Below are 19,892 nucleotides of genomic sequence, written 5' to 3'. Positions count from 1 at the left end.
TGAAGAGGTTAATCGGCAAAACTTAGGTTATTGGAGTAATTTAATAAAAGCGTTTATTTTCCCTATGTATGGTTACTTTTGGCCCATCGTTCTCGTTTTTTAAAGAACTGAACAATGTGTTGAAAGATGTTGCTTTGTGCAACAGCCATGCTTCCTGTACATTTTAGCTTCGTCTGAGCACATCGGCACGCTATCAGACAGGGGTGAAACCATAAACCTCTGTCTACATTCGGTTACCAAGCCAGCAATTCCTTATCAACGGTTTTGAATTTAACCTCATCAATGGAGTGTTTGCTTGAGTACTTAAGCCACTTGGCAAGTGCTCTGCAATAAACTTGGCAAGTGAACACACCTCAGCAAAACTGGAGCTTCTTGGAAATATGATGAAGGCGATTTGTGTTATACAGTGTTTAAATATATAATTCAATTTCAATGAGGGTTTAAAGGTGTAAAAAAAACAAAAAAAAAAACACCTTTAGAGGCCATTTTTCCCCACAAAGCGGGGGTTGGCCTTTTTCGGGCACCGTGGTTGTTGTCATTTTTGTTGGTCCCCTTTTTGAAGCAATGTTTTACGGCCGGATGCCCTTCCTGCCGCCAACCCTGTTTGTCGCCTTTTACGAGAGCGACAAACAGGGTTGGTGCGTCTCCAGGTGCGGCAGTGAACTGGTACTCAATTAGCCGACCTGGCGACACAAACAGAACTGATTTCGCCGACCCGACGAAAGGTGTATAAATAAATTAATTCCAGGTTTTACTGCCTTTTTACCCAGCGTCTATTACACCACCCTATCTAACACGTTACATTTGTTTGTTCTTTCACACTTGAACATGCTCCTTTCTGCACAGTTCTATCAACAATACTTACCATGTCAAAGATGCAACAATTTAAATGTTCTGAATGACATCATGCTCCATTACAAAAAAAAAAGCAAAAAAAAAAAAAGTATGAGCACAGTGCATATATGTGGTTTTTTTATTTCAGTGGATGCAACTACATGTTTGTAATTCGCTTGTTTGCATTGCACATAATTGATAAAAACCACAACCAAAGTTCATGCTGATCAAAATTATGAACCCCTCAATACTATACAAAAACGGTGTGGAGCACATGGGCCTGGATCAAATCTGCAACAAAATGCAGTACAACCGATTCAAGCGATTGTTCAAAATGCATTTGGGACGTGGCGGTGGAAAAGGACTTCTTGCTGCTTATCACCCTCAGCTACAGATGTACAAATTTTGGTGGCAAAATGAAAATAAAATGGCTGAGGAGAGAGAGGTTTCGTACATAAAGGATCCCCTCACAGCATTAATTACCAATAGCGGCCAGGTAATCCTTGACCTCAGCAGATGATAGCCTCCTGAAGCCGCTTTCATTGCAGACACCGATCTCTATATTATCCTCTGTCATTTGACCCTCAAAACTCTCCTGCAGAGCAAATAACAGTTTATTATAACACAAGACAATTTAAAAAGGCGATTCAGAGAAAATTGTAGAGATCGTATATAAAAAGACAGTTTTCTCCTTTTATATTTGTTGACCATTTATACAATGTTAAACGTTTGACAATCAATTCAGGACAAGAATGTTTGTACCTTGAGTGTAAGGATGGCTGTATGCACAGCATCCTCCAGCTCCAAATCATCGTTGTACCTGATGAAGAACAAACTAAATATTTGTTTCGTTTCTACTTTTGATAAAACCACATTGTACTTTTGATAGATCAGGATTATGAGATCACACAATTTAAAGTAACAACTAGAACAGCACTCAGTAGAGAGCATACCTCCACCAGGTGAACAGTAGACTTTTTTTTATCCCAGAGTAGACCAGAAAATCACAATACAGAATCACATTTAATCAAAATCATCTGTCCACAACTTTTTGAGATGTCCTGCTAAATATCGTTTTTGGCCCTATCTCCCAAAGGTGAAGAATCACTTAAATAATTCTACTAGCGGGATCCGGATCCCGATCTTCACCGAAAAGGAATCAATTCTTCCTTGTCACACACACAACCAGTCCACCAAGTTTCGTCCAAATCCTTCCATAACTTTTAGAGATATCCTGCTATGTATCGTTTTTGGTCCTATCTCCTAATGGTGAAGAATCACTAAAAAATTATAGTAGCCGGATCCGAATCTGGATCTTCACCAAAATCGAATCATTTCGTCCTTCTCACATACGCTATCTCTCTGCCAAATTTCGTCTGAATCCATCCCTAACTTTTTGAGATATCTTGTTCACAAACAGCCAGGTAGGGGTGAAAACATAACCTCCATCCACCTTTGGGAACAAGATAGAGATTACTTTAGAAGAGATAGAACTGCAAAGAGTAGTATGGTCCATGTGCAAATAGGAAGCCAGTCTTGATGTAAAAGTAGGGAAACGTCAGCTTAAGGATAGTCTGTTTGAATGTGCACCATATGGAGGATGAATGAATGAATGAATGATCGTTTTTTTAAGGCCATTTTCCCCGCTAGAGCGGGGGTTAGCCTTGCGGGCCCCATGACAATCATGGTTCCCTCCTGTTTGAGATAATGTTTTTATGGCCGGATTCCCTTCCTGACGCCAACCCTTGGTCACGCTCTTACGATGCAGGGATACGGTGTACCTATTCTAAATCGGGGTACACACCGTGATCATTCATCCCAGCAAGCCGGTACTCAATTTGCCGACCTCGGAAGGATGACAGGCTGAGTCAACCCCCCTGACGTTAATTCAGCGATCGACCGGGATTCGAACCCAGGATCCTAGGATCCCAAGCCGGCACCCTAACCGCTAAGCCAACACCAGTGCACCATATGGAGGATGGTGCTTTGTAATAAATAGAGGGATCAAGTTAATTAAATGTGCGTACACACCTCTCTGTAAACATCTGCCGGGTGCACCGGGTCAAAGCTCTGTAGAGCAGAGAAGAACGAGGCAGATAGCAATGGCAGAGGGAGGGCGGAGCTATGATCATCACCTGAAGGGGAAGAGCCCAACACCTGGATGGCGGAGGGTTGTCAAGGGAGAAAAGAGATGAGCCAGTAGCTCGCGGTTCGATACGAGGAGGACCGGGAGGAGCTCGAGTTTGTTTGGGAAACTGAGGTAAATCTGAGGAGAATTGGGAGCGAGGAGAGCTGAAAGAAGGTAGACCTGCCGACCTGCCTGCCTTCGCCCTGTGTTTGTCTGCCTGCTGCCTTTTCATCGTCCTGCTAGTCTCCACATCACCTCTTTGTCGTCCTGCCATCTCCTCATTATCCTACCTATCACCTGCTCTGCACCCATCCTCTCTTCCCCCGCTACCACCAGAGATAAGTCACCCGGTCTTGTCCCTATTCCTCGTTTGTGCTTTTGACTGGAGTGAGGCGCCTTAGTTTTTATAGGATTTATTTTACAATTGTTTACCTCATTGTACATATGTATTATTGATTTCATTTCTCCTGCTTTTGTTGTTTGGGAATAAATCTGTTTGGTTATAAAAGCTATAAGGTTTTCATGTTTCTCCTCCTCAGTCCTGCGCGTGAGCGTAAAGTCCGCAATAATTGACAGTCTGAGGGAGTTAAAGCCTATTCGGCCCATCCGTTCAGAAGCAGTGTTAACCGGCCTGTGAACACGACAATATAGATCCCAATTCAATCCATTTTAAATTCAGGCTGTAACACAACACAATGTGAACAAAGTCAAGGGGTGTGAATACTTTCTGAAGGCACTGTACGTACGTATGCATGCGCACACACACGTGTACCGGCTCTCTACGCTTGCCTTACCACATGTCGCTACAGAGGCACGGTCTTGTTTTAACTGAGGATAATGACTGAACTTGAGTTGCTGTGTTGTCATGTTTTACACCAATCATAATACAAACATTTCTTTTGTACAAATTTATTTGTAATATTGGTGATATTTTTTAGTTGTAATCTAAAAAAGTCAAAGTGGTTTAAAGCTCTAAATGGTCATGGGTCCAAGCTGTTTCATCTGTCTGAAGGTTGTAAGGGGGCTGAAGGAAAAAAAAAAGTTCAAAAGGGTGAAGGGACCTAAAGGTAAAAGGGGTCTTGAGGATCTTCGGGTCTTCGGATCTCGGGTTTTGTATACTCGATTCAGTATACAAAAAAAAAAATAAAAAAAAATAGGTCTTCAAGGTCTTTTGGCTCTTTGGGATCCTCTGTGGACCTTCACAGTCTTTTGGTTCTTCTGTCAGGCTTCACGGACCGTGTTTTTCGGTTATATATGCTGTATATGTAAAACTATGGTAGATCTGAGAATCAACAATCTATATAAAAATACATCTACGTGCAGACTCAAAAACAAAAACATTATAATAGCTGTCCTTTGGGCGAGGCAAAAGGAGTGGGCCAAGCAAATAATAAATTGATGACGTCAAAAAAACGTTTTTTTGGTTTTTTTTGTATACAGAATCGAGGGTCGTGTAGGGGCAAATACATTGAACATGAAACCATGCACAGACACATAAAACATACAATGAAGGGATGGGGGACAAGAGGGGGATAGAGGGAAGCACACAAGCACAACAACAGTAGAGAACATGGATGTCGGTATATCTGTGGAAGGGGGGGAGGGCTGGGGGAGGAGGGAGGGGTACACGGTATAAAGCAAATGAACACTACTTAGGAATTTCAGGAAAGAAGTTGGAGGTTGAAAGAGGTGGATTTGGGGTGTTTTAATGGTGGTAGAAAAGATCAAGGTTTTGGATGGGGGAAGATAAGAGATGGTGGTGAACAGCTGTTTTAAAGACCTGGAGGGAGGAGTAGGATTGAAGAGAGTGAGGGAGTTTGTTCCAGAGGTGGGAAAAAAGAGGAATGAAAGAGTGATGGTGAGCAGAGAATCTTGATTTTCGCAGTTTCACCAGAAGAGGGTTGCTGGCAGATCTTGTGCGTCCTGCAGGAATATTTGGGAAGCAGAGCACAGACAGCAGGGGGAGCAAGGCCGAAGAGGAGTCGGTAGAAGACAGAAAGACCACCACCCTGCATGCTATGAGAGAGAGAAAGACCCTCAGAATCAGCTTCATCGCGGGGAGATACCAAAGATTCTGAATGCTTTGGTTTAAACCGCGTGAAGCCGAGCTAGGTGTGAGGCAGGAGCACAAGCCCAGAAGGGAGAGCAGTATTCCATTGAGCTGCAGATGAAAGCTTTGTATGTGGTGAGGAAGAAGGTCATGTGAAAACATAACCTCCTTCCACCAACATTGAAAGTTGTAAGGTGTATAAAGCACCTCACAATTAGGCTACATTGAGGTTGTATGTAGTTTTTATGCAAAAAATTCAGGGATACGAGCAGCCTTCATCAACCACCCACCAAAAAAAAATTTTTTGTTAATCACCTTTTTTCCAAAAAGGTCTTCCCATTCACATAGTTCTTGCCCATTGCAGTGGCCTTCCAAGCAAAGTATGCTCCCTGCAAATACAAAAAAAAGAAAAAAAAGAAAAACATTACAAACTCGAACAGCACTCAGTGGAACGCATACCTCCAGCAGGCTGAACAGTTTACATATTGTATCCCGCTGCTCGGCCAGATCCGGATCCGTTCTGAACCACAATTGAATTTGTCCTTGTCACAAACCCAACCTGACCACCACGTTTTGTCTGAATCTGTCAATAACTTTTTGAGGTATACAACTCACAGACAGGTGAACAGAAACAGACAGGTGAAAATATAACCTCCTTCGGTGGCAGAGGTAACAATTCATCTATCTATAATTCCAGCAGTGTGTGTGTGTGTGTGTGTGTGTGTGTGTGTGTGTGTGTGTGTGTGTGTGTGTGTGTGTGTGTGTGTGTGTGTGTGTGTGTGTGTGTCTCTGTGTGTGTTTGTCTGTGACCGCTGTTTCTCGACAACCACGGGTCCGATATACTTTAAACTTGCCAGGTATATTGCTGGGGACCCGAGGATGTGCCTTTTCAAGGTTTTAAATTAATCGCAGAAGTAGTTACCGAGCTATGTCCAAAAAACGATTCAACCAATCAGAGAGCAGCGAGCTATCACGTGTGCCGAACGTGGCGAACACACTCTGCCTCGGATGGCACATTTGAGAGCGTATTCATTTATTTCCCGTCGGCAAACTATGTTGGCGCTATGTTGGCGTTAAACTATGTTTTAAAACTAATTAAAACTAATTTGCGATTCTTTCGCTTTCCTGCGATATGCGACCTTCCGGAGCTCCTGTGAGAGCGTGCGCCATTACGGATAGTAATTCAATTAAAAACATAAAAACATTGTCCCAATTCAGTCAGAGCGAAGGGCGTTGTTTTAAGCGAAGAGCGTTTTATTTTTCCCCTAAAATTCAGTCGCCGGACGGTGAAAGCTTTTTTTTGGGGGCAGCTACTGGCAGCCACGTACGGCCAATCACAGGACACGTTGTTGTGTCGACGTGCCGTGTTGTTTTCCCTCGCGGTTTGGAATGTTTTTCCTTTTCATTTTTTTTCTCTTCCTTACGGAAGTACGGGCATTTCCTTAAATTTGCGATTCTTTCGCTTTCCTGCGCGTTTGGACACGCTATGGCGATTTCTTTACCAAACTCCGCAAGCCGTTCGCTTTGGACCAAACCATTTCATGTAAATAGAGGGGGGGGATTGTCACCGTACTCGCAAGCCGTTCGCTTTGGACCAAACCATTTCATGTAAATAGAGGGGGGGGATATAATTTTAGATATAGATATAGTACGGGCATGCCCTAGTCTATATTATAAAACAGGAGTGTTTGTCCATCCGTCCATCCCCAAACTACTCTCTCAGTTTTGGGGCTAGCCCCACCAAACCTTCTGTGGAACGTTTTGGGGTCCCAGTGGATGTTGTAAGGTGGGTAGGAAGTTTCATAAATTCCTCAATAAAATTATGATTTTGAAATCGACTCGATACGAACCTGCCCCAAATCTGGAAGTGAACACATGACAATAATGAGCTGGTTTGATAATATCTCAATACAATCATCATTTAACACAGTATTTTGTTGTCGTATCAATTTATGATTCAAATGATGCTGTTTGGAATTGAGTGAATAAAATTATGATTTTGTATTTCCAACTGTACGGAACTGCTCCATATCCGAAGGTAACGTCAGCACGGATGTAAATATTTGTTTATGTCACGAGTGTTGGTAAAAGTTTATTTTTTATATAAATGCTACTTAATTTGTGATTGGAGTTTTGCTGTTTGGAATGAAAATAGAGATATTGAGTTCAAGTGAATGATAAAATGAAGTGATGGTTTCTACTTCCTAACCGTGACATTCGCAGGTTCGTCATTGACTGGGTAGAGAACCATTCAAACGAGTACGTTTTTCATACGAGTCCTTCACGAACCTGCTTGTCCATGCTTGATGTTCAACTACAGGTGACAGGAATGTTGAATTTATTGGTTCATGGCTTCCCATTTGCCATTTTTTTTTAACTTAAGTCTTTCACTAACCTGCTGTCCATGTCTGAAGTGCGAGTGAAGGTGGCACAGGAATGTGGAATTTATTGGCTCCATGGTTTAGCATTCACCGTTTCCGCATTTTTGTTTGCTTTCGGCTCCGCACCCATGAGTAGCACGGGTACCTCGTTAGTTTATAAGTAAATCTACAAAAACAAAGGCCTCTCTATTTTCTTAACCTTGACAAGAAAAATGTATTTTTACTCCCAAAAAAGCAACAGGAGAGTTGAATTACAAATGAACATGCCCTCATATCCACAACTAACAGCATAAGCACATGCATGCAGATAACCAAACTTTTAAACCACAAACGGTGAGCACACCAAAGCAAGCCATTTTAAAATTGATTATTTTTAAGGGAAATCCCAGAAGTCAACCACATAGATCTGGAAAAGCAAGCTGATAAGTTCTCATTCAAGAACTTACCGATGGGTCTGCTTGGTACAGGTGTGGTTTTCCTTCATCCCAGCCAGCAATGAGTTGGGACACTCCGAAAGGCCGCACACCTCTAGAATTTAAAGAGTCGGGAAGGGAGGAAAACAATGCATTAATATGCTTTGATCATGTCTTCTGGGAATGGTGGACAAGATCCACAAAGCCTGGTGTTGGCTTAATGGTTAAGGTAGCTGGCTTGAAATTTTAGGGTCCTGAATTTGAGCCCGTCATAACGTTGAATTGAAGGGTTGACTCAGCCTGTCATCCTTCCGAGGTCAGCAAAATGAGTGCCAGCTGACTGGTAAAGGAAGGCATTGCATCAGTGGCACAGCCGCACCCACAGAAAACGATTCAGCCAAACAGCCACAGGTGCATACAAACAACCACCAAGTTCCACGGATTGTTTGCAGCAATTGGTAGCACAGATGTGTAGTGCCAAAACTCTCAGGCAACCATTCATGTGATCTCTGATTGAATTTCAATGTAACAACTATTACTGCTCCAATTATTCCAACCTTCTTGTGGTGTTTCTGGCCCAGGTCTTTCCCAAACTGGCTGGGCAGGCCTTAATGTTCGACTGTGATTTTTTTTGCAAGAATGCGATTTATGCAGGTTGCCGGCGATAACTCGCCTACACTTCGTGAATGACACCATGTGATCTTTAATATCTAACAATAACCAGTGCTGAAAGACGAGTACTCCGGCTTAACATCCTTCCGCTGGATGGCACAAACAATGATTCTTAACCCCGCATGCAGAACGTTAGGGTGAAAGTATACAGCCAAGTCAACATTGAAACCCAGGTGAGACAGCTCAAAATAAAGTATGCATACCTCCAAGCTATTCTTGCAGCCCCTGAAATCCAATGTCCAATGTTCTATGCATCAATAAGCAATGTCAACAATTTTTCTTTATCAAACTTTAGCAGGTGCTGAAGAGGAAATGAAATAAAAGGATCCAATCTGAAAGTGAAACATAGAACCGCAAAGACGTTTGAACACAATGGTGGAGAGCTAGAGTCAGTCAGAATAAGAAACCAACAAGTGTGAGAATTGCTTTGCAATAAATGTCCCTTACTAAGTTTCAGTTCAATATCAGTAAACACATCCCTTTATTTGGGAGGTGTATCATGCTGCGTTCGGTGCCTGAAAATAGTAATAAAGCTAAAGCAATGCGACTGTGTCGCCAATATGCCTCTGCGTAGTCCATGCCCGTGACAATGGGTAGATGCCCTCGTTCGCTGTCTTAAAAATAAACCAGTATGGTGTAAGTCCCTTCAGCTATTCTGAAGTATCAAATTTTTACCAAAGGACAGGTTTCAAATCGATTGGTGAAGCGTTTTCAGAGAAGGGATTTTTGTCAAATATCGCCTTTCAAGCTAATATGGCTGCCAAACCACAAAATATATGACAACAAAAATGTACACTCTGCATATGTAAGGGTAGGGTATCACGTTTGTGAAGTTTCATGTTGATCGGATAAGGCTCGTTTTTCTATCCAAGATAGCTGCCAAACCACGTGACCTATGATGTCATAATTTTCAAACTATATGCAACAATGGTGTTGGATGACATTTCTAAAATTTCACATTGATAAGGTAAGCGGTTTCAGAGATATAATTATTTTATATTTTCCTTCCTTTCCATGTGACCTAGGATGTCACAATTACCATGTGACCTATGATTTCATAATTTTTCAATACAAATGGGTTATAGATCATGTGCATGCAATTTCAGATGTTTCGGATAAGGCATTCGATAAAAACATTTATGGCTGGTATACCACTTCACCGATATCATTATCAGGAATTTGTTCCCCATTATGAGTACTTAACAATGTGCCAAGATTCAATTTTTTCCATTCAGCGGTTTCTGAGAAATATATTTTTTAGTTATTTGCGTTTAATTCAATATGGCTGCCAGAACACATCACCTATGATGTCACAATTATCATAAAAACATTTTACGTGGGTGTCACTCCCACCCTGAAAGTTTCGTCTCAATCGGACATGTGGTTACTGAGAAAAAACAGGTTTAGCCGGTACAGTCCGACGTACGGACGGACAACCCGAAAACATAATGCCTCCGGCCACCTTCGGGGGCTGAGGCATAAAAATAACCTGATGTACAAACATGAAGCAAAAACATGCATATGGCTTGTGTGCGTATATCATACATCACGGTTATATACCTGGGATCATTGTCATTACACTGGGTCATGGACCAACACCCAAGCCCTGCTGATCTGTGCTGCTTCATTTGGGGTGGAGTCAGGCCAGCTGTCCAGCCAATGGGTGCAAAGCAGGAGGGTGGAGTCAGACCAGCTATAAACTGAGCCATGCATAATATGTGATATTTTCCAAGTTTAAAAAGGGCATAACTCCATGGAAATTTGGGGAAAAGCTCCGAAACTCAAACATGTTCTGTAGCTTATCATAATAAAGCCATGTACAGTACCAAGTTTCAGTTTAACATGTTAAAGGGTATGGAAAAAAGTGCAAAAGGAAAACACAGGTGGGACGGACAGACGGAGAGCAAGCCTGTAGTCCCCTCTGGGTCGGGAACTAATAACAGCTCTTAGCGAGCAGCCCCTGTATAGAATAGTCAAAGATTACGTGCGGCCTTATGTCACTAACCCAGACTGGGTGTACTCCTGCATGACAGAAGCAATGCGCTGTACCAGCTGTGCTGTTGGAATGTGCTCCTGGTACGTCAGGAAATACTGCTGGGCGAGCTTGCGGGCCCGTCGAACGAGCACCCTGTTTTCAAGGCACACCAAGCAGTGTGTTAGTATCACAATGTGATTACAGTAATCAAGGCCAAAAACACCACTAATATTAGCTTACATTTTATCCACCAAAGAAAAAGAAACACCATTTGCCTTTGAAATGTTTGGGCTATGTCTTATGTTAAGAAAACTTAATATAACCTCTTAAACACCAAATTAAATAATCCAAGTAGTAGTGAACAGACTATATAAAATTGGAATAAAAATAGTGGACAAGAAAATATTTCGTGCAAGAAAAATCTGACCTGTAGTCAGGCCCCATTCCGCTGTACACCATGCCCACATTGCTTGTGATCGGTTCGACCTTGTGCACACTCTGCTCGTCGTAAAGCACCGATTTCTGCTTCTTCTCGGTGGCCAACACCACACCATTCATGGCTGCATTCCACAAAACCACAACCTTCATCATGAGTCACATGAATCTGAAGATGTTAAAAGTTGGCAGCCGGTTGGTCTTTTCGGAGTTCCCATTTGAATGGATTAACTTATGACTGAGAATCCAGGTTAAATCCCCATATACAGTCGCATGCATGGCAGCCTCCGCACACGTCGTAACTACATCCGATGGGTACCACTGCACAATGGGCCATAGCCCAAGGATGACCGAACCAAAGCTTTTTTTTGTACAGGTTTGCAGTGAGCAGTCGCTTAACTGAACCTGATCGTTTGCAAGATAAAATGTTATAAGGCCACCAAGCACCCTGGAACAAAACAACTACCTCTGCTCCCTTCCTCCATTGTCCTCGTCCTCCCTTCCTCCAACACACATGGAACCAAGCTTTTACAAATCCCAGTTACACGACCCAAACCAGTTTCTTAGCGTGATCATTCAGAATTACGCAATTTGGTGTCTGTCTGCTGTCTGACTGTGATACAGTCATGTGAAAAAGTAAGTTCACCCTGGATGTAAAGTTTTGACTTTTTCAACATATTTCAACATACAGCTATTTGATCTTCATCTATCTATAATTCCAGCAATCTCTGTGTGTGTGTGTGTGTGTGTCTGTGTGTGTGTTTGTCTGTGACCGCTGTTTCTCGACAACCACGGGTCCGATATACTTTAAACTTGCCAGGTATATTGCTGGGGACCCGAGGATGTGCCTTTTCAAGGTTTTAAATTAATCGCAGAAGTAGTTACCGAGCTATGTCCAAAAAACGATTCAACCAATCAGAGAGCAGCGAGCTATCACGTGTGCCGAACGTGGCGAACAGACTCTGCCTCGGATGGCACATTTGAGAGCGTATTCATTTATTTCCCGTCGGCAAACAATGTTGGCGCTATGTTGGCGTTAAACGATGTTTTAAAACTAATTTAAACTAATTTGCGATTCTTTCGCTTTCCTGCGATATGTGACCTTCCGGAGCTCCTGTGAGAGCGTGCGCCATTACGGATAGTAATTCAATTAAAAACATAAAAACATTGTCCCAATTCAGTCAGAGCGAAGGGCGTTGTTTTAAGCGAAGAGCGTTTTATTTTTCCCCTTAAATTCAGTCGCCGGACGGTGAAAGCTTTTTTTGGGGGGCAGCTACTGGCAGCCACGTACGGCCAATCACAGGACACGTTGTTGTGTCGACGTGCCGTGTTGTTTTCCCTCGCGGTTTGGAATGTTTTTCCTTTTCATTTTTTTTCTCTTCCTTACGGAAGTACGGGCATTTCCTTAAATTTGCGATTCTTTCGCTTTCCTGCGCGTTTGGGCACGCTATGGCGATTTCTTTACCAAACTCCGCAAGCCGTTCGCTTTGGACCAAACCATTTCATGTAAATAGAGGGGGGGGATTGTCACCGTACTCGCAAGCCGTTCGCTTTGGACCAAACCATTGCATGTAAATAGAGGGGGGGGGATATAATTTTAGATATAGATATAGTACGGGCATGCCCTAGTTTCAACAATATTGATAGATAAAGGTGATATAACATAACAAATATCATGAAACATTTACATTTTGTAGTCCATTGTATAATTTAAATAAACATAAATGCAAATTTCGCATGTGGAAAAAGTAAGTACAGCCTTGGCTCTAATAGGTGGTATTGCCCCCTTTGGCAGAAACAACCTCAAATAGGCGTTTCTTATAGCTGTCTACCAGTCTCTGACATCGACTGGGGGAAATTTTTGCCCACTCCTCCATGCAGAATTCTTTCAGCTGTGCGATGTTTGAGGGGTTTCTTGCATGCACAGCTCGTTTCAAATCCCCCCACAACATCTCGATGGGATTTAGATCTGGGCTTTGACTTGGCCATTCCAGAACCCTCCATTTCTTTCTTTTCAGCCATTCTTTGGTGGATTTACTGGCATGTTTCGGGTCATTGTCATGTTGCAAGGTCCACCTTCGGTTGAGCTTCAACTTTCCGACAGATGACCTCACATTATCCTCAAGCACTCTCTGGTACAATGAAGAATTCATAGTGGATTCTATGATGGTGAGCTGCCCATGCCCTGATGCAGCGAAGCTGCGCGAAACCATAATATTTCCACCACCATGCTTTACAGTTGGTATCAGGTTCTTGTGGTCAAATGCTGTCTTTGGTTTTTGCCAAACATGTCTTCTGGTACTGTTGCCAAATAGCTCTACCCTTGACTCATCTGTCCAGAGCACATTGTTCCAGAAGTGCTGGTCTTTGCCAAGGTGTTCATTTTCAAACTTTAGTCTTGCCCTGATGTTCTTTCTGGACAGCAAAGGTTTCCTCCCGGCACACCTCCCATGTAGATCAAATTTGTGCAGCCTTTTTCTAATGGTAGACTCGTGCACTTTGACATCAACAGTGGCAAGAGCTAACTGTAGGTCCCGTGATGACATTCTGGGGTTCTGAGAGACTTCGTTCAGCATCTTGCGGTCTGCTCTCGGGCAGAACTTGCTGGGGCGGCCTGGCCTGAAGAAGTTGGCAGTTGTTTGGAATCTTCTCCACTTGTAGATGATCTTCCGGACAGTCGAATGATCGATTTCAAATTGTGTGGAGATCTTTTTAAATCCCTTCCCAGACTCGTAGGCATCTATAACCTTCTTTCTGAAGGCCTCAGAGAGCCCTTTTGATCTAGGCATGGTGACGCCGCACACTTCAACAAAAAATAAAAAATAAAAAAAATAACACCTTTAGAGGCCATTTTTCCCCGCAAGCGGGGGTTGGCCTTTTTCGGGAACCGTGGTAGTTGTTGTTTTTCGGTCCCCTTTTTGAAGCAATGTTTTACGGCCGGATGCCCTTCCTGACGCCAACCCTTTTTGCCGCCTTTAACGACAAACAGGGAATTACCAGTGAACTAGTACTCAATTAGCCGACCTCGGAAGGATGACAGGCTGAGTCAACCCCCCTGGCGTTAATTCAGCGATCGACCGGGTTTCGAACCCAGGATCCTAGGATCCTAAGCTGACACCCTAGCCGCTAGCCCAACACCAGGGCAACATGCATTTGTGAACACGCTACAACATGTGAACAAAGAACAAACCAAACTAAATGTCTTTGGTTTAAATAAGACAGGTTCCTCCAAGATCCTCTCTGACGATGTTCCAATCATTTGCAACTGAGTTGGTGCACCTGTTTCTAATTTTAGGTATTTGAAGTGGTGATAAATGTAGGGGTGTACTTACTTTTTCCACATGCGAAATTTGCATTTATGTTTATTTAAACTATACAATGGACTACAAAATGTAAATGTTTCATGATATTTGTTATATTATATCACCTTTATCTATCAATATTGTTGAAATGAAGATCAAATAGCTGTATGTTGAAATATGTTGAAAAAGTCAAAACTTTACATGGGGTGTACTTACTTTTTCACGTGACTGTACATTCCGTCGTTACTTATCCAATCTCAACCAAACTTAACAGGACCAAGGGCCACACAATGAAGGGTGTAGCGACTTCATTTGCAACCTCCCCCCCCCCCCCCCCCCCACTCTCCCCCCACTCACCAACTTGAGCAAAATCTGTGTTAAGGTGTATGTCCGTGTTCAGATAGCCAATTGTGGCGTTTTTCCAAGGCCGCTTCTAATAAAATTATTACAATAGTAATGATAATAGCATATTAATGTTATCACAAAACAATATTAATAATAATAATATGACCTCTCCCCAATGGGGTTTTCCTCCTTGAACAAATGCCATGTCAACGTGTATAAATAGCTTATCATGGCGTTTTGAGCCGAGATCTACTGTAATCTATATGTTCCCCCATAGAGGATAATAGCATGTCCCTTCCTGCCGCTCCAGGAGGGAAACGGATGCACAGGTGTTTAAAAATGCAGCACAGTCCTGGTTGCCTTTAATTATGGCCAGCATGGCTGCAAGACATGCTGAATTACCTCAGATACCTCATTGAATTACCTCATAAGCTACCTAGGAGACATGCTGAATGGAGAAGGGGGATCAGACTCGGAAACGGTTGCTGGAGTGAGATGTGCATGGAAGAAGTTTCGGGAACTAAGTGGCGTGCTGATGAGTAGGGGAGTGTCGTTGAACCTGAAGGGAAAGGTGTATGCTGCATGTGTGAGAAGTGTTATGATTTATGGGAGACATGGGTCATGAATGTAGAGCAGCAACGAAGGCTGGAAAGGGTGGAAATGCGAATGGTTCGGTGGATGTGCGGAGTATCGTTGAGAGAGAGGAAGACAAATGATGAATTGCGAAAGATGATGGGTTGAGACGAGTGATGGAAATGAATGTAGAAGGAAGTAGAGGACGAGGAAGACCAAGAAAGACTTGGCTAAAGATGGTGGAAAAAGAAATGCGGACAAGGGGGTTAACAAGGAGAGATGCAGAAAATAGGGCAAAATGGAGAAGATTGTCATGGGGACCGCAAGGCTAACCCCCGCTCTAGCAGGAAAAATGGCCTTAAAATGCATGTTGTTGTTGTTGTATGGCTGCAAGAGGTGAGCATGGCTCTCGTCTATTTGTTTCTCTTTTCCTTTTTGTCTTGTTTGTCATGCATTTCTGGTCGCCTTTTCCCTTCCTTTCCTGCTTTTCCCTGGCCTCCCTCCTGTCTGGTGGGCCTCACCCACCAGGCAGGAAGGGGGCCTCATGCTTCTCTCTTCTACCACCTCCCTCCCCTCACCCTTCATCCCTAGTGTTGTCACCACTTTCCCAGAACCCCGCTTTGGCGAGCAGGTGCCATAATTGTGTACACTTTCGGTACCCGAAGGAAGGAGCCATTCCGGCCAATGAGGCTTTTGGTCGGGAGGTTTTGTTGGGCGTGCTGGCTGCTGTGGTTCAAGACTGTCGATTTTTTTTTTTTCTGCCCGATCTCCCTCACCTGAGGGTGTGACATGTCTTTCCAGACAGGGCAGGCACTTGCCAAATACTGGCGCCGGTAGGCTACCGCTCAGTCTGCTCGGACCCTGGCAAACCGGGCAGTCGAGGCTCTATCAGAAACACACCAGTGTATCGTGACCGTCTTCCTGTATAACAAAAGTGCAATTGACTATGATAGCTAGGTGTGGCTCAGACAGTACGCGGACATCCGTGGCAAAGTACGGCTTATCTGGAAAGGCCTTAGCATTTGGACTGGAACTCGGAAGTACCGAGTCAAGTTGCAGACAAGGGAGGACGGCATGGTCTCCCATATCTCAAGCAAGATTATGGTTGGGATGGACCGGGGTCAAGTGTTTTATGCAGGACAGCCGAAATTATGTCACAGACGCGGCCAACTTGGTTACTGGGTGAGGTGTGGATGCCTGCACTCAGTGTGGTGAGTTGGGACATTTAAGAGAGCGTTGTGATAACCATGTACATTGCAATCTCTGTGGTGGAACATGGCACACTTACAGCTCTTGCCCGAAGAGCTATGCCAACAAAATGCGTGCTTATGCGGGTGGGAGTGGGCAGGACAAGTGCGGGGCCGAGGGGTTGTTGTGCCTGCTGTGCACCCTCCTTTCCTCACCCAACCCCTGCCCCCGTTCCCACAGTAAACGAGGAGAAGGGGAGGATGGAGGGAAAGGAGCAGGGAAAGGAAGAGAAAGGAGGGGGCCACAGTTATCCCGCTTCCTGCAGTACAGGACCTGGATGTGGTTACATCAGGTGCAGGGACCACAGAGGTGGGAGGGGAGAACTACATGGAAGAGATGGTTTCTCGGCGGTGGGGTCGTTGGAAATAACCTCCTTTCAAGAGACTTCGCTGCATGAAACAGAAAACCACGGCTCCTCTTCCTCCTCCTCCTCCGTCTATGAAGACATTGACACTTAGGGTGAATGAACAGTGGGAAAGCACAGGAGGCAAGGCCGGGGCAAAGATTTGACCAAACCAAGGAAAAGGTACGTGTGGGGTACAAACCCCCCCCCCCCCCCCCCCCCCCCATGCATCAGATGACCGATCCACAGCAGACCGTTTGAGTAGGGCACTTGTCAATTCCGCCCCCCCCCCGTCGTTCGATTCATTGTGCCTCAGTTACATGATTGGTTATTGATTTGTGGTTTCTTGATTCAAACAGGTGTGAGTTGATTGACTTTATTGTGGAAGAATGGTGCCGCATCCATCCTAAAGAATTCCAGACCCTGGTGGACTCTATGCCGCGACACAAGCTGTACTGGGCACACGTGATGGTCCAACGTCCTATTAAATGACTTTACATTGGCGTTTCCATATTTTTTTCATCCACTACCTGTACATGGCGTCCATAACATTACTCGTGCTCCTTCCCCCATAAACGTAACAATAATTATTTGTCCATTGTTTACTAACAATGACGTCTCCAGATGTCTTTGTACCCGGATGTGATTTATCCACACTTTTCATCACGTGATTAAAAAACAGGGAGGTCACAATTAATGATAGTGAACACTAACTCGGAAATATTAACACCAGGCTGCTTCGTGTCTCACGTGGTATGTGACATAAACAAAGATCAATTCCCTCAAGTCAAGGCCTCGAAACATTAAAAAAAGGTCTCACCTTTGATGCCCACAGAAGGTGCACCAGCAGCTACCGCTGATAATGCATATTCGATCTGCACCAGCTTACCCGACGGGCTGAAACAACACGAGGATTTGATCCTTATTACTGGACACACGAACGCACACAAACACACGACGACGTCCACAATGAATCGGCAAAAACACGTAACGCGGTAATATCTGCAGTCAGGAGAATGAATGGGACGTCGCTTAACGTGAAACTGCGTGAAGAGGAAAGATTCCGTGATCTTCATACAGTTAACAGCACTTGATTTATTCAGAAAACCCGCAAACTTACCTGAAAGTGGTCAATGAGAAACTATAGGCCGACATGACGACTTCCACTGGAGCACCGACCACAGAACCGAGATCTCATTGGTTTCCGCCAAGACGACGTTCAGTATCCTCCCTCGTGATTGGACCAAATACTTCCACAACAACATGAAACTAAAGATTCTGAATTGTATCGATAACTATTAGAATAGTTTTTAGTGATAGAGAGAAACGCCGAATCGAACACGATGCAATTTAAAGAGAAAAGCCGAAGCGAGCGATGAAACAGCGGTACTAACAGCAGTCACCAATTTTAATAATTAATTAAATACGTCGCGCGGCGAATGTCTCAATAAAAAAACTGAAGGGTTAAATATCCATCGAATAAAAAGCGACAAACCCACAACCAATCGCTTAATTAGCGACTGCACAATGTCCAATTTAGAAGATTTTTAAAAATATATAAATAATCAAATGTTCTCCTTCTTTAGCGGCACTAATTAATTAATTATTCCCACTTTTTTGTGGGTTTGTCCAGGGGAAGTTTTTGATCAAAGTCTTTCACGAACTGGCGACTTAGTAGTTTGGGCAATAATTTGAAATTTGTTCAGAGTGCCGGCAATACCTCGCCTACTCTTCACGAAGGACACAGTGCCCGTGGGGTCTGGCAGACAGGACGCCCAGTTTAACGTCCATCCGAGATACTTTTTTTTTTTTTTATATATATATATATACACAAAGAATTAAGTTAAGCACCCCCCCGTTTTTTTACAACCTCGCACATTACAAGTTTGTTGTCGTCAAAACAGTGTAATATACCCATGATATTGCTATATTTTCTGGAGAAGTGATATTATGGTCACATAAAAACATAACAATCATGCCGTTTTCAATATTTTATTCTGAATAATTTAAGGTGAAAATTTTTGGGAATTTTAGGCATATTTTCACCTCAATTTAAGTATGGAGCTATAGGTCCATCACGGACAGTGTGGATGACGTTTATGTTTTCTAACGTACAGTCATTGTTCTGAGAAGACCTCTAGCGATCTTTGCGTCAATAACGTGTGTAGGACCCACGTGATCGGATGGAGCAAGGTGCTGTGACAACCATCCCCTGGCCTGCGTACAGTCCTGACCTGAACCCCCTCGAGCACGTTTGGGACATGTTGGGACGACAAATTGCGAAGATGGTCCCTCCAATAGCCAATCTGGATGAATTGGAACGTGCATTACATCGGGAATGGAACAACCTGCCACAGCAACGCATACGACGGCTTACAGGGTCTATGAGACGTAGGGTTGAGTCAGTGATCCGATCACGTGGGTCCTACACACGTTATTGACGCAAAGATCGCTAGAGGTCTTCTCAGAACAATGACTGTACGTTAGAAAACATAAACGTCATCCACACTGTCCGTGATGGACCTATAGCTCCATACTTAAATTGAGGTGAAAATATGCCTAAAATTCCCAACAAATTTCACCTTAAATTATTCAGAATAAAATATTGAAAACGGCATGATTGTTATGTTTTTATGTGACCATAATATCACTTCTCCAGAAAATATAGCAATATCATGGGTATATTACACTGTTTTGACGACAACAAACTTGTAATGTGCGAGGTTGTAAAAAAACGGGGGGGTGCTTAACTTAATTCTTTGTGTATATAATGACTTTATATGGTTTGATTCTTATTCCTAAATGTGGATTGCTGCCGGAGGGAGTTATCTTTTGACATGTCATTCTGGAGCCAAGAAATGCAGATAAAATGTGAATAAGTTAGATTAACATAGAAAATCAGATGCTTCGCAGTTGCATAAGTATTCAAACACTTTGTCGAAATTAACCCTAAATCACTTCAGAAGCTCAGGGTCCTGAGTTTGAGCTCCTGCGAGTCATTGAATTAACACCACGTGGGTTGAAAGCCTTTCATCCTTACAAAGTTGCCAAAATGAGTGCCAGCTTACTGGTGACGGGGGGCACTGCATCAGTGGCACAGCCGTGCCTCCAGAAAACGATGTAGCCAAGTAGCCACAGGCTGCATACGAAACACCACCCCAGCTTCAGGAGCAAGTTGTTTGTTTGAAAAGTT

The 19,892-nt window shown here is 43.4% G+C and overlaps 1 protein-coding gene across 1 annotated transcript; it reads right to left on the bottom strand.

Annotated features, from left to right (window-relative positions):
• Nucleotides 1-955: 955 nt before the first annotated feature.
• On the bottom strand, nt 956-18,136 carry PSMA2 (proteasome 20S subunit alpha 2). The gene is made up of 8 exons (XM_068121101.2): nt 17,820-18,136; nt 17,520-17,596; nt 10,881-11,013; nt 10,484-10,606; nt 7,840-7,921; nt 5,328-5,401; nt 1,597-1,654; nt 956-1,429 (listed from the first exon to the last, which is right to left on the bottom strand). The coding sequence occupies exons 1-8, from the start codon at nt 17,852-17,854 to the stop codon at nt 1,310-1,312; spliced, it is 702 nt and encodes a 233-aa protein (XP_067977202.1). The 5' UTR covers nt 17,855-18,136; the 3' UTR covers nt 956-1,309.
• Nucleotides 18,137-19,892: the final 1,756 nt, after the last annotated feature.

The sequence above is a fragment of the Myxine glutinosa genome, chromosome 6 (genome assembly GCF_964187855.1).
Source record: "Myxine glutinosa chromosome 6, kmMyxGlut1.1, whole genome shotgun sequence".
Lineage (NCBI taxonomy): Eukaryota > Metazoa > Chordata > Myxini > Myxiniformes > Myxinidae > Myxine > Myxine glutinosa.
This window is presented reverse-complemented; position numbering and strand designations above follow the sequence as displayed.

Excerpts from the sequence above, each read along its gene's own strand:
- PSMA2 (XM_068121101.2), bottom strand. The coding sequence starts at position 17,854 with ATGTCGGCCTATAGTTTCTCATTGACCACTTTCAG. Across the intron at positions 5,402-7,839 it reads TGTACCAAGCAGACCCATCG|GGAGCATACTTTGCTTGGAA; the intron begins GTAAGTTCTTGA and ends TTGTATTTGCAG. Across the intron at positions 1,430-1,596 it reads CAGCCATCCTTACACTCAAG|GAGAGTTTTGAGGGTCAAAT; the intron begins GTACAAACATTC and ends TTTGCTCTGCAG.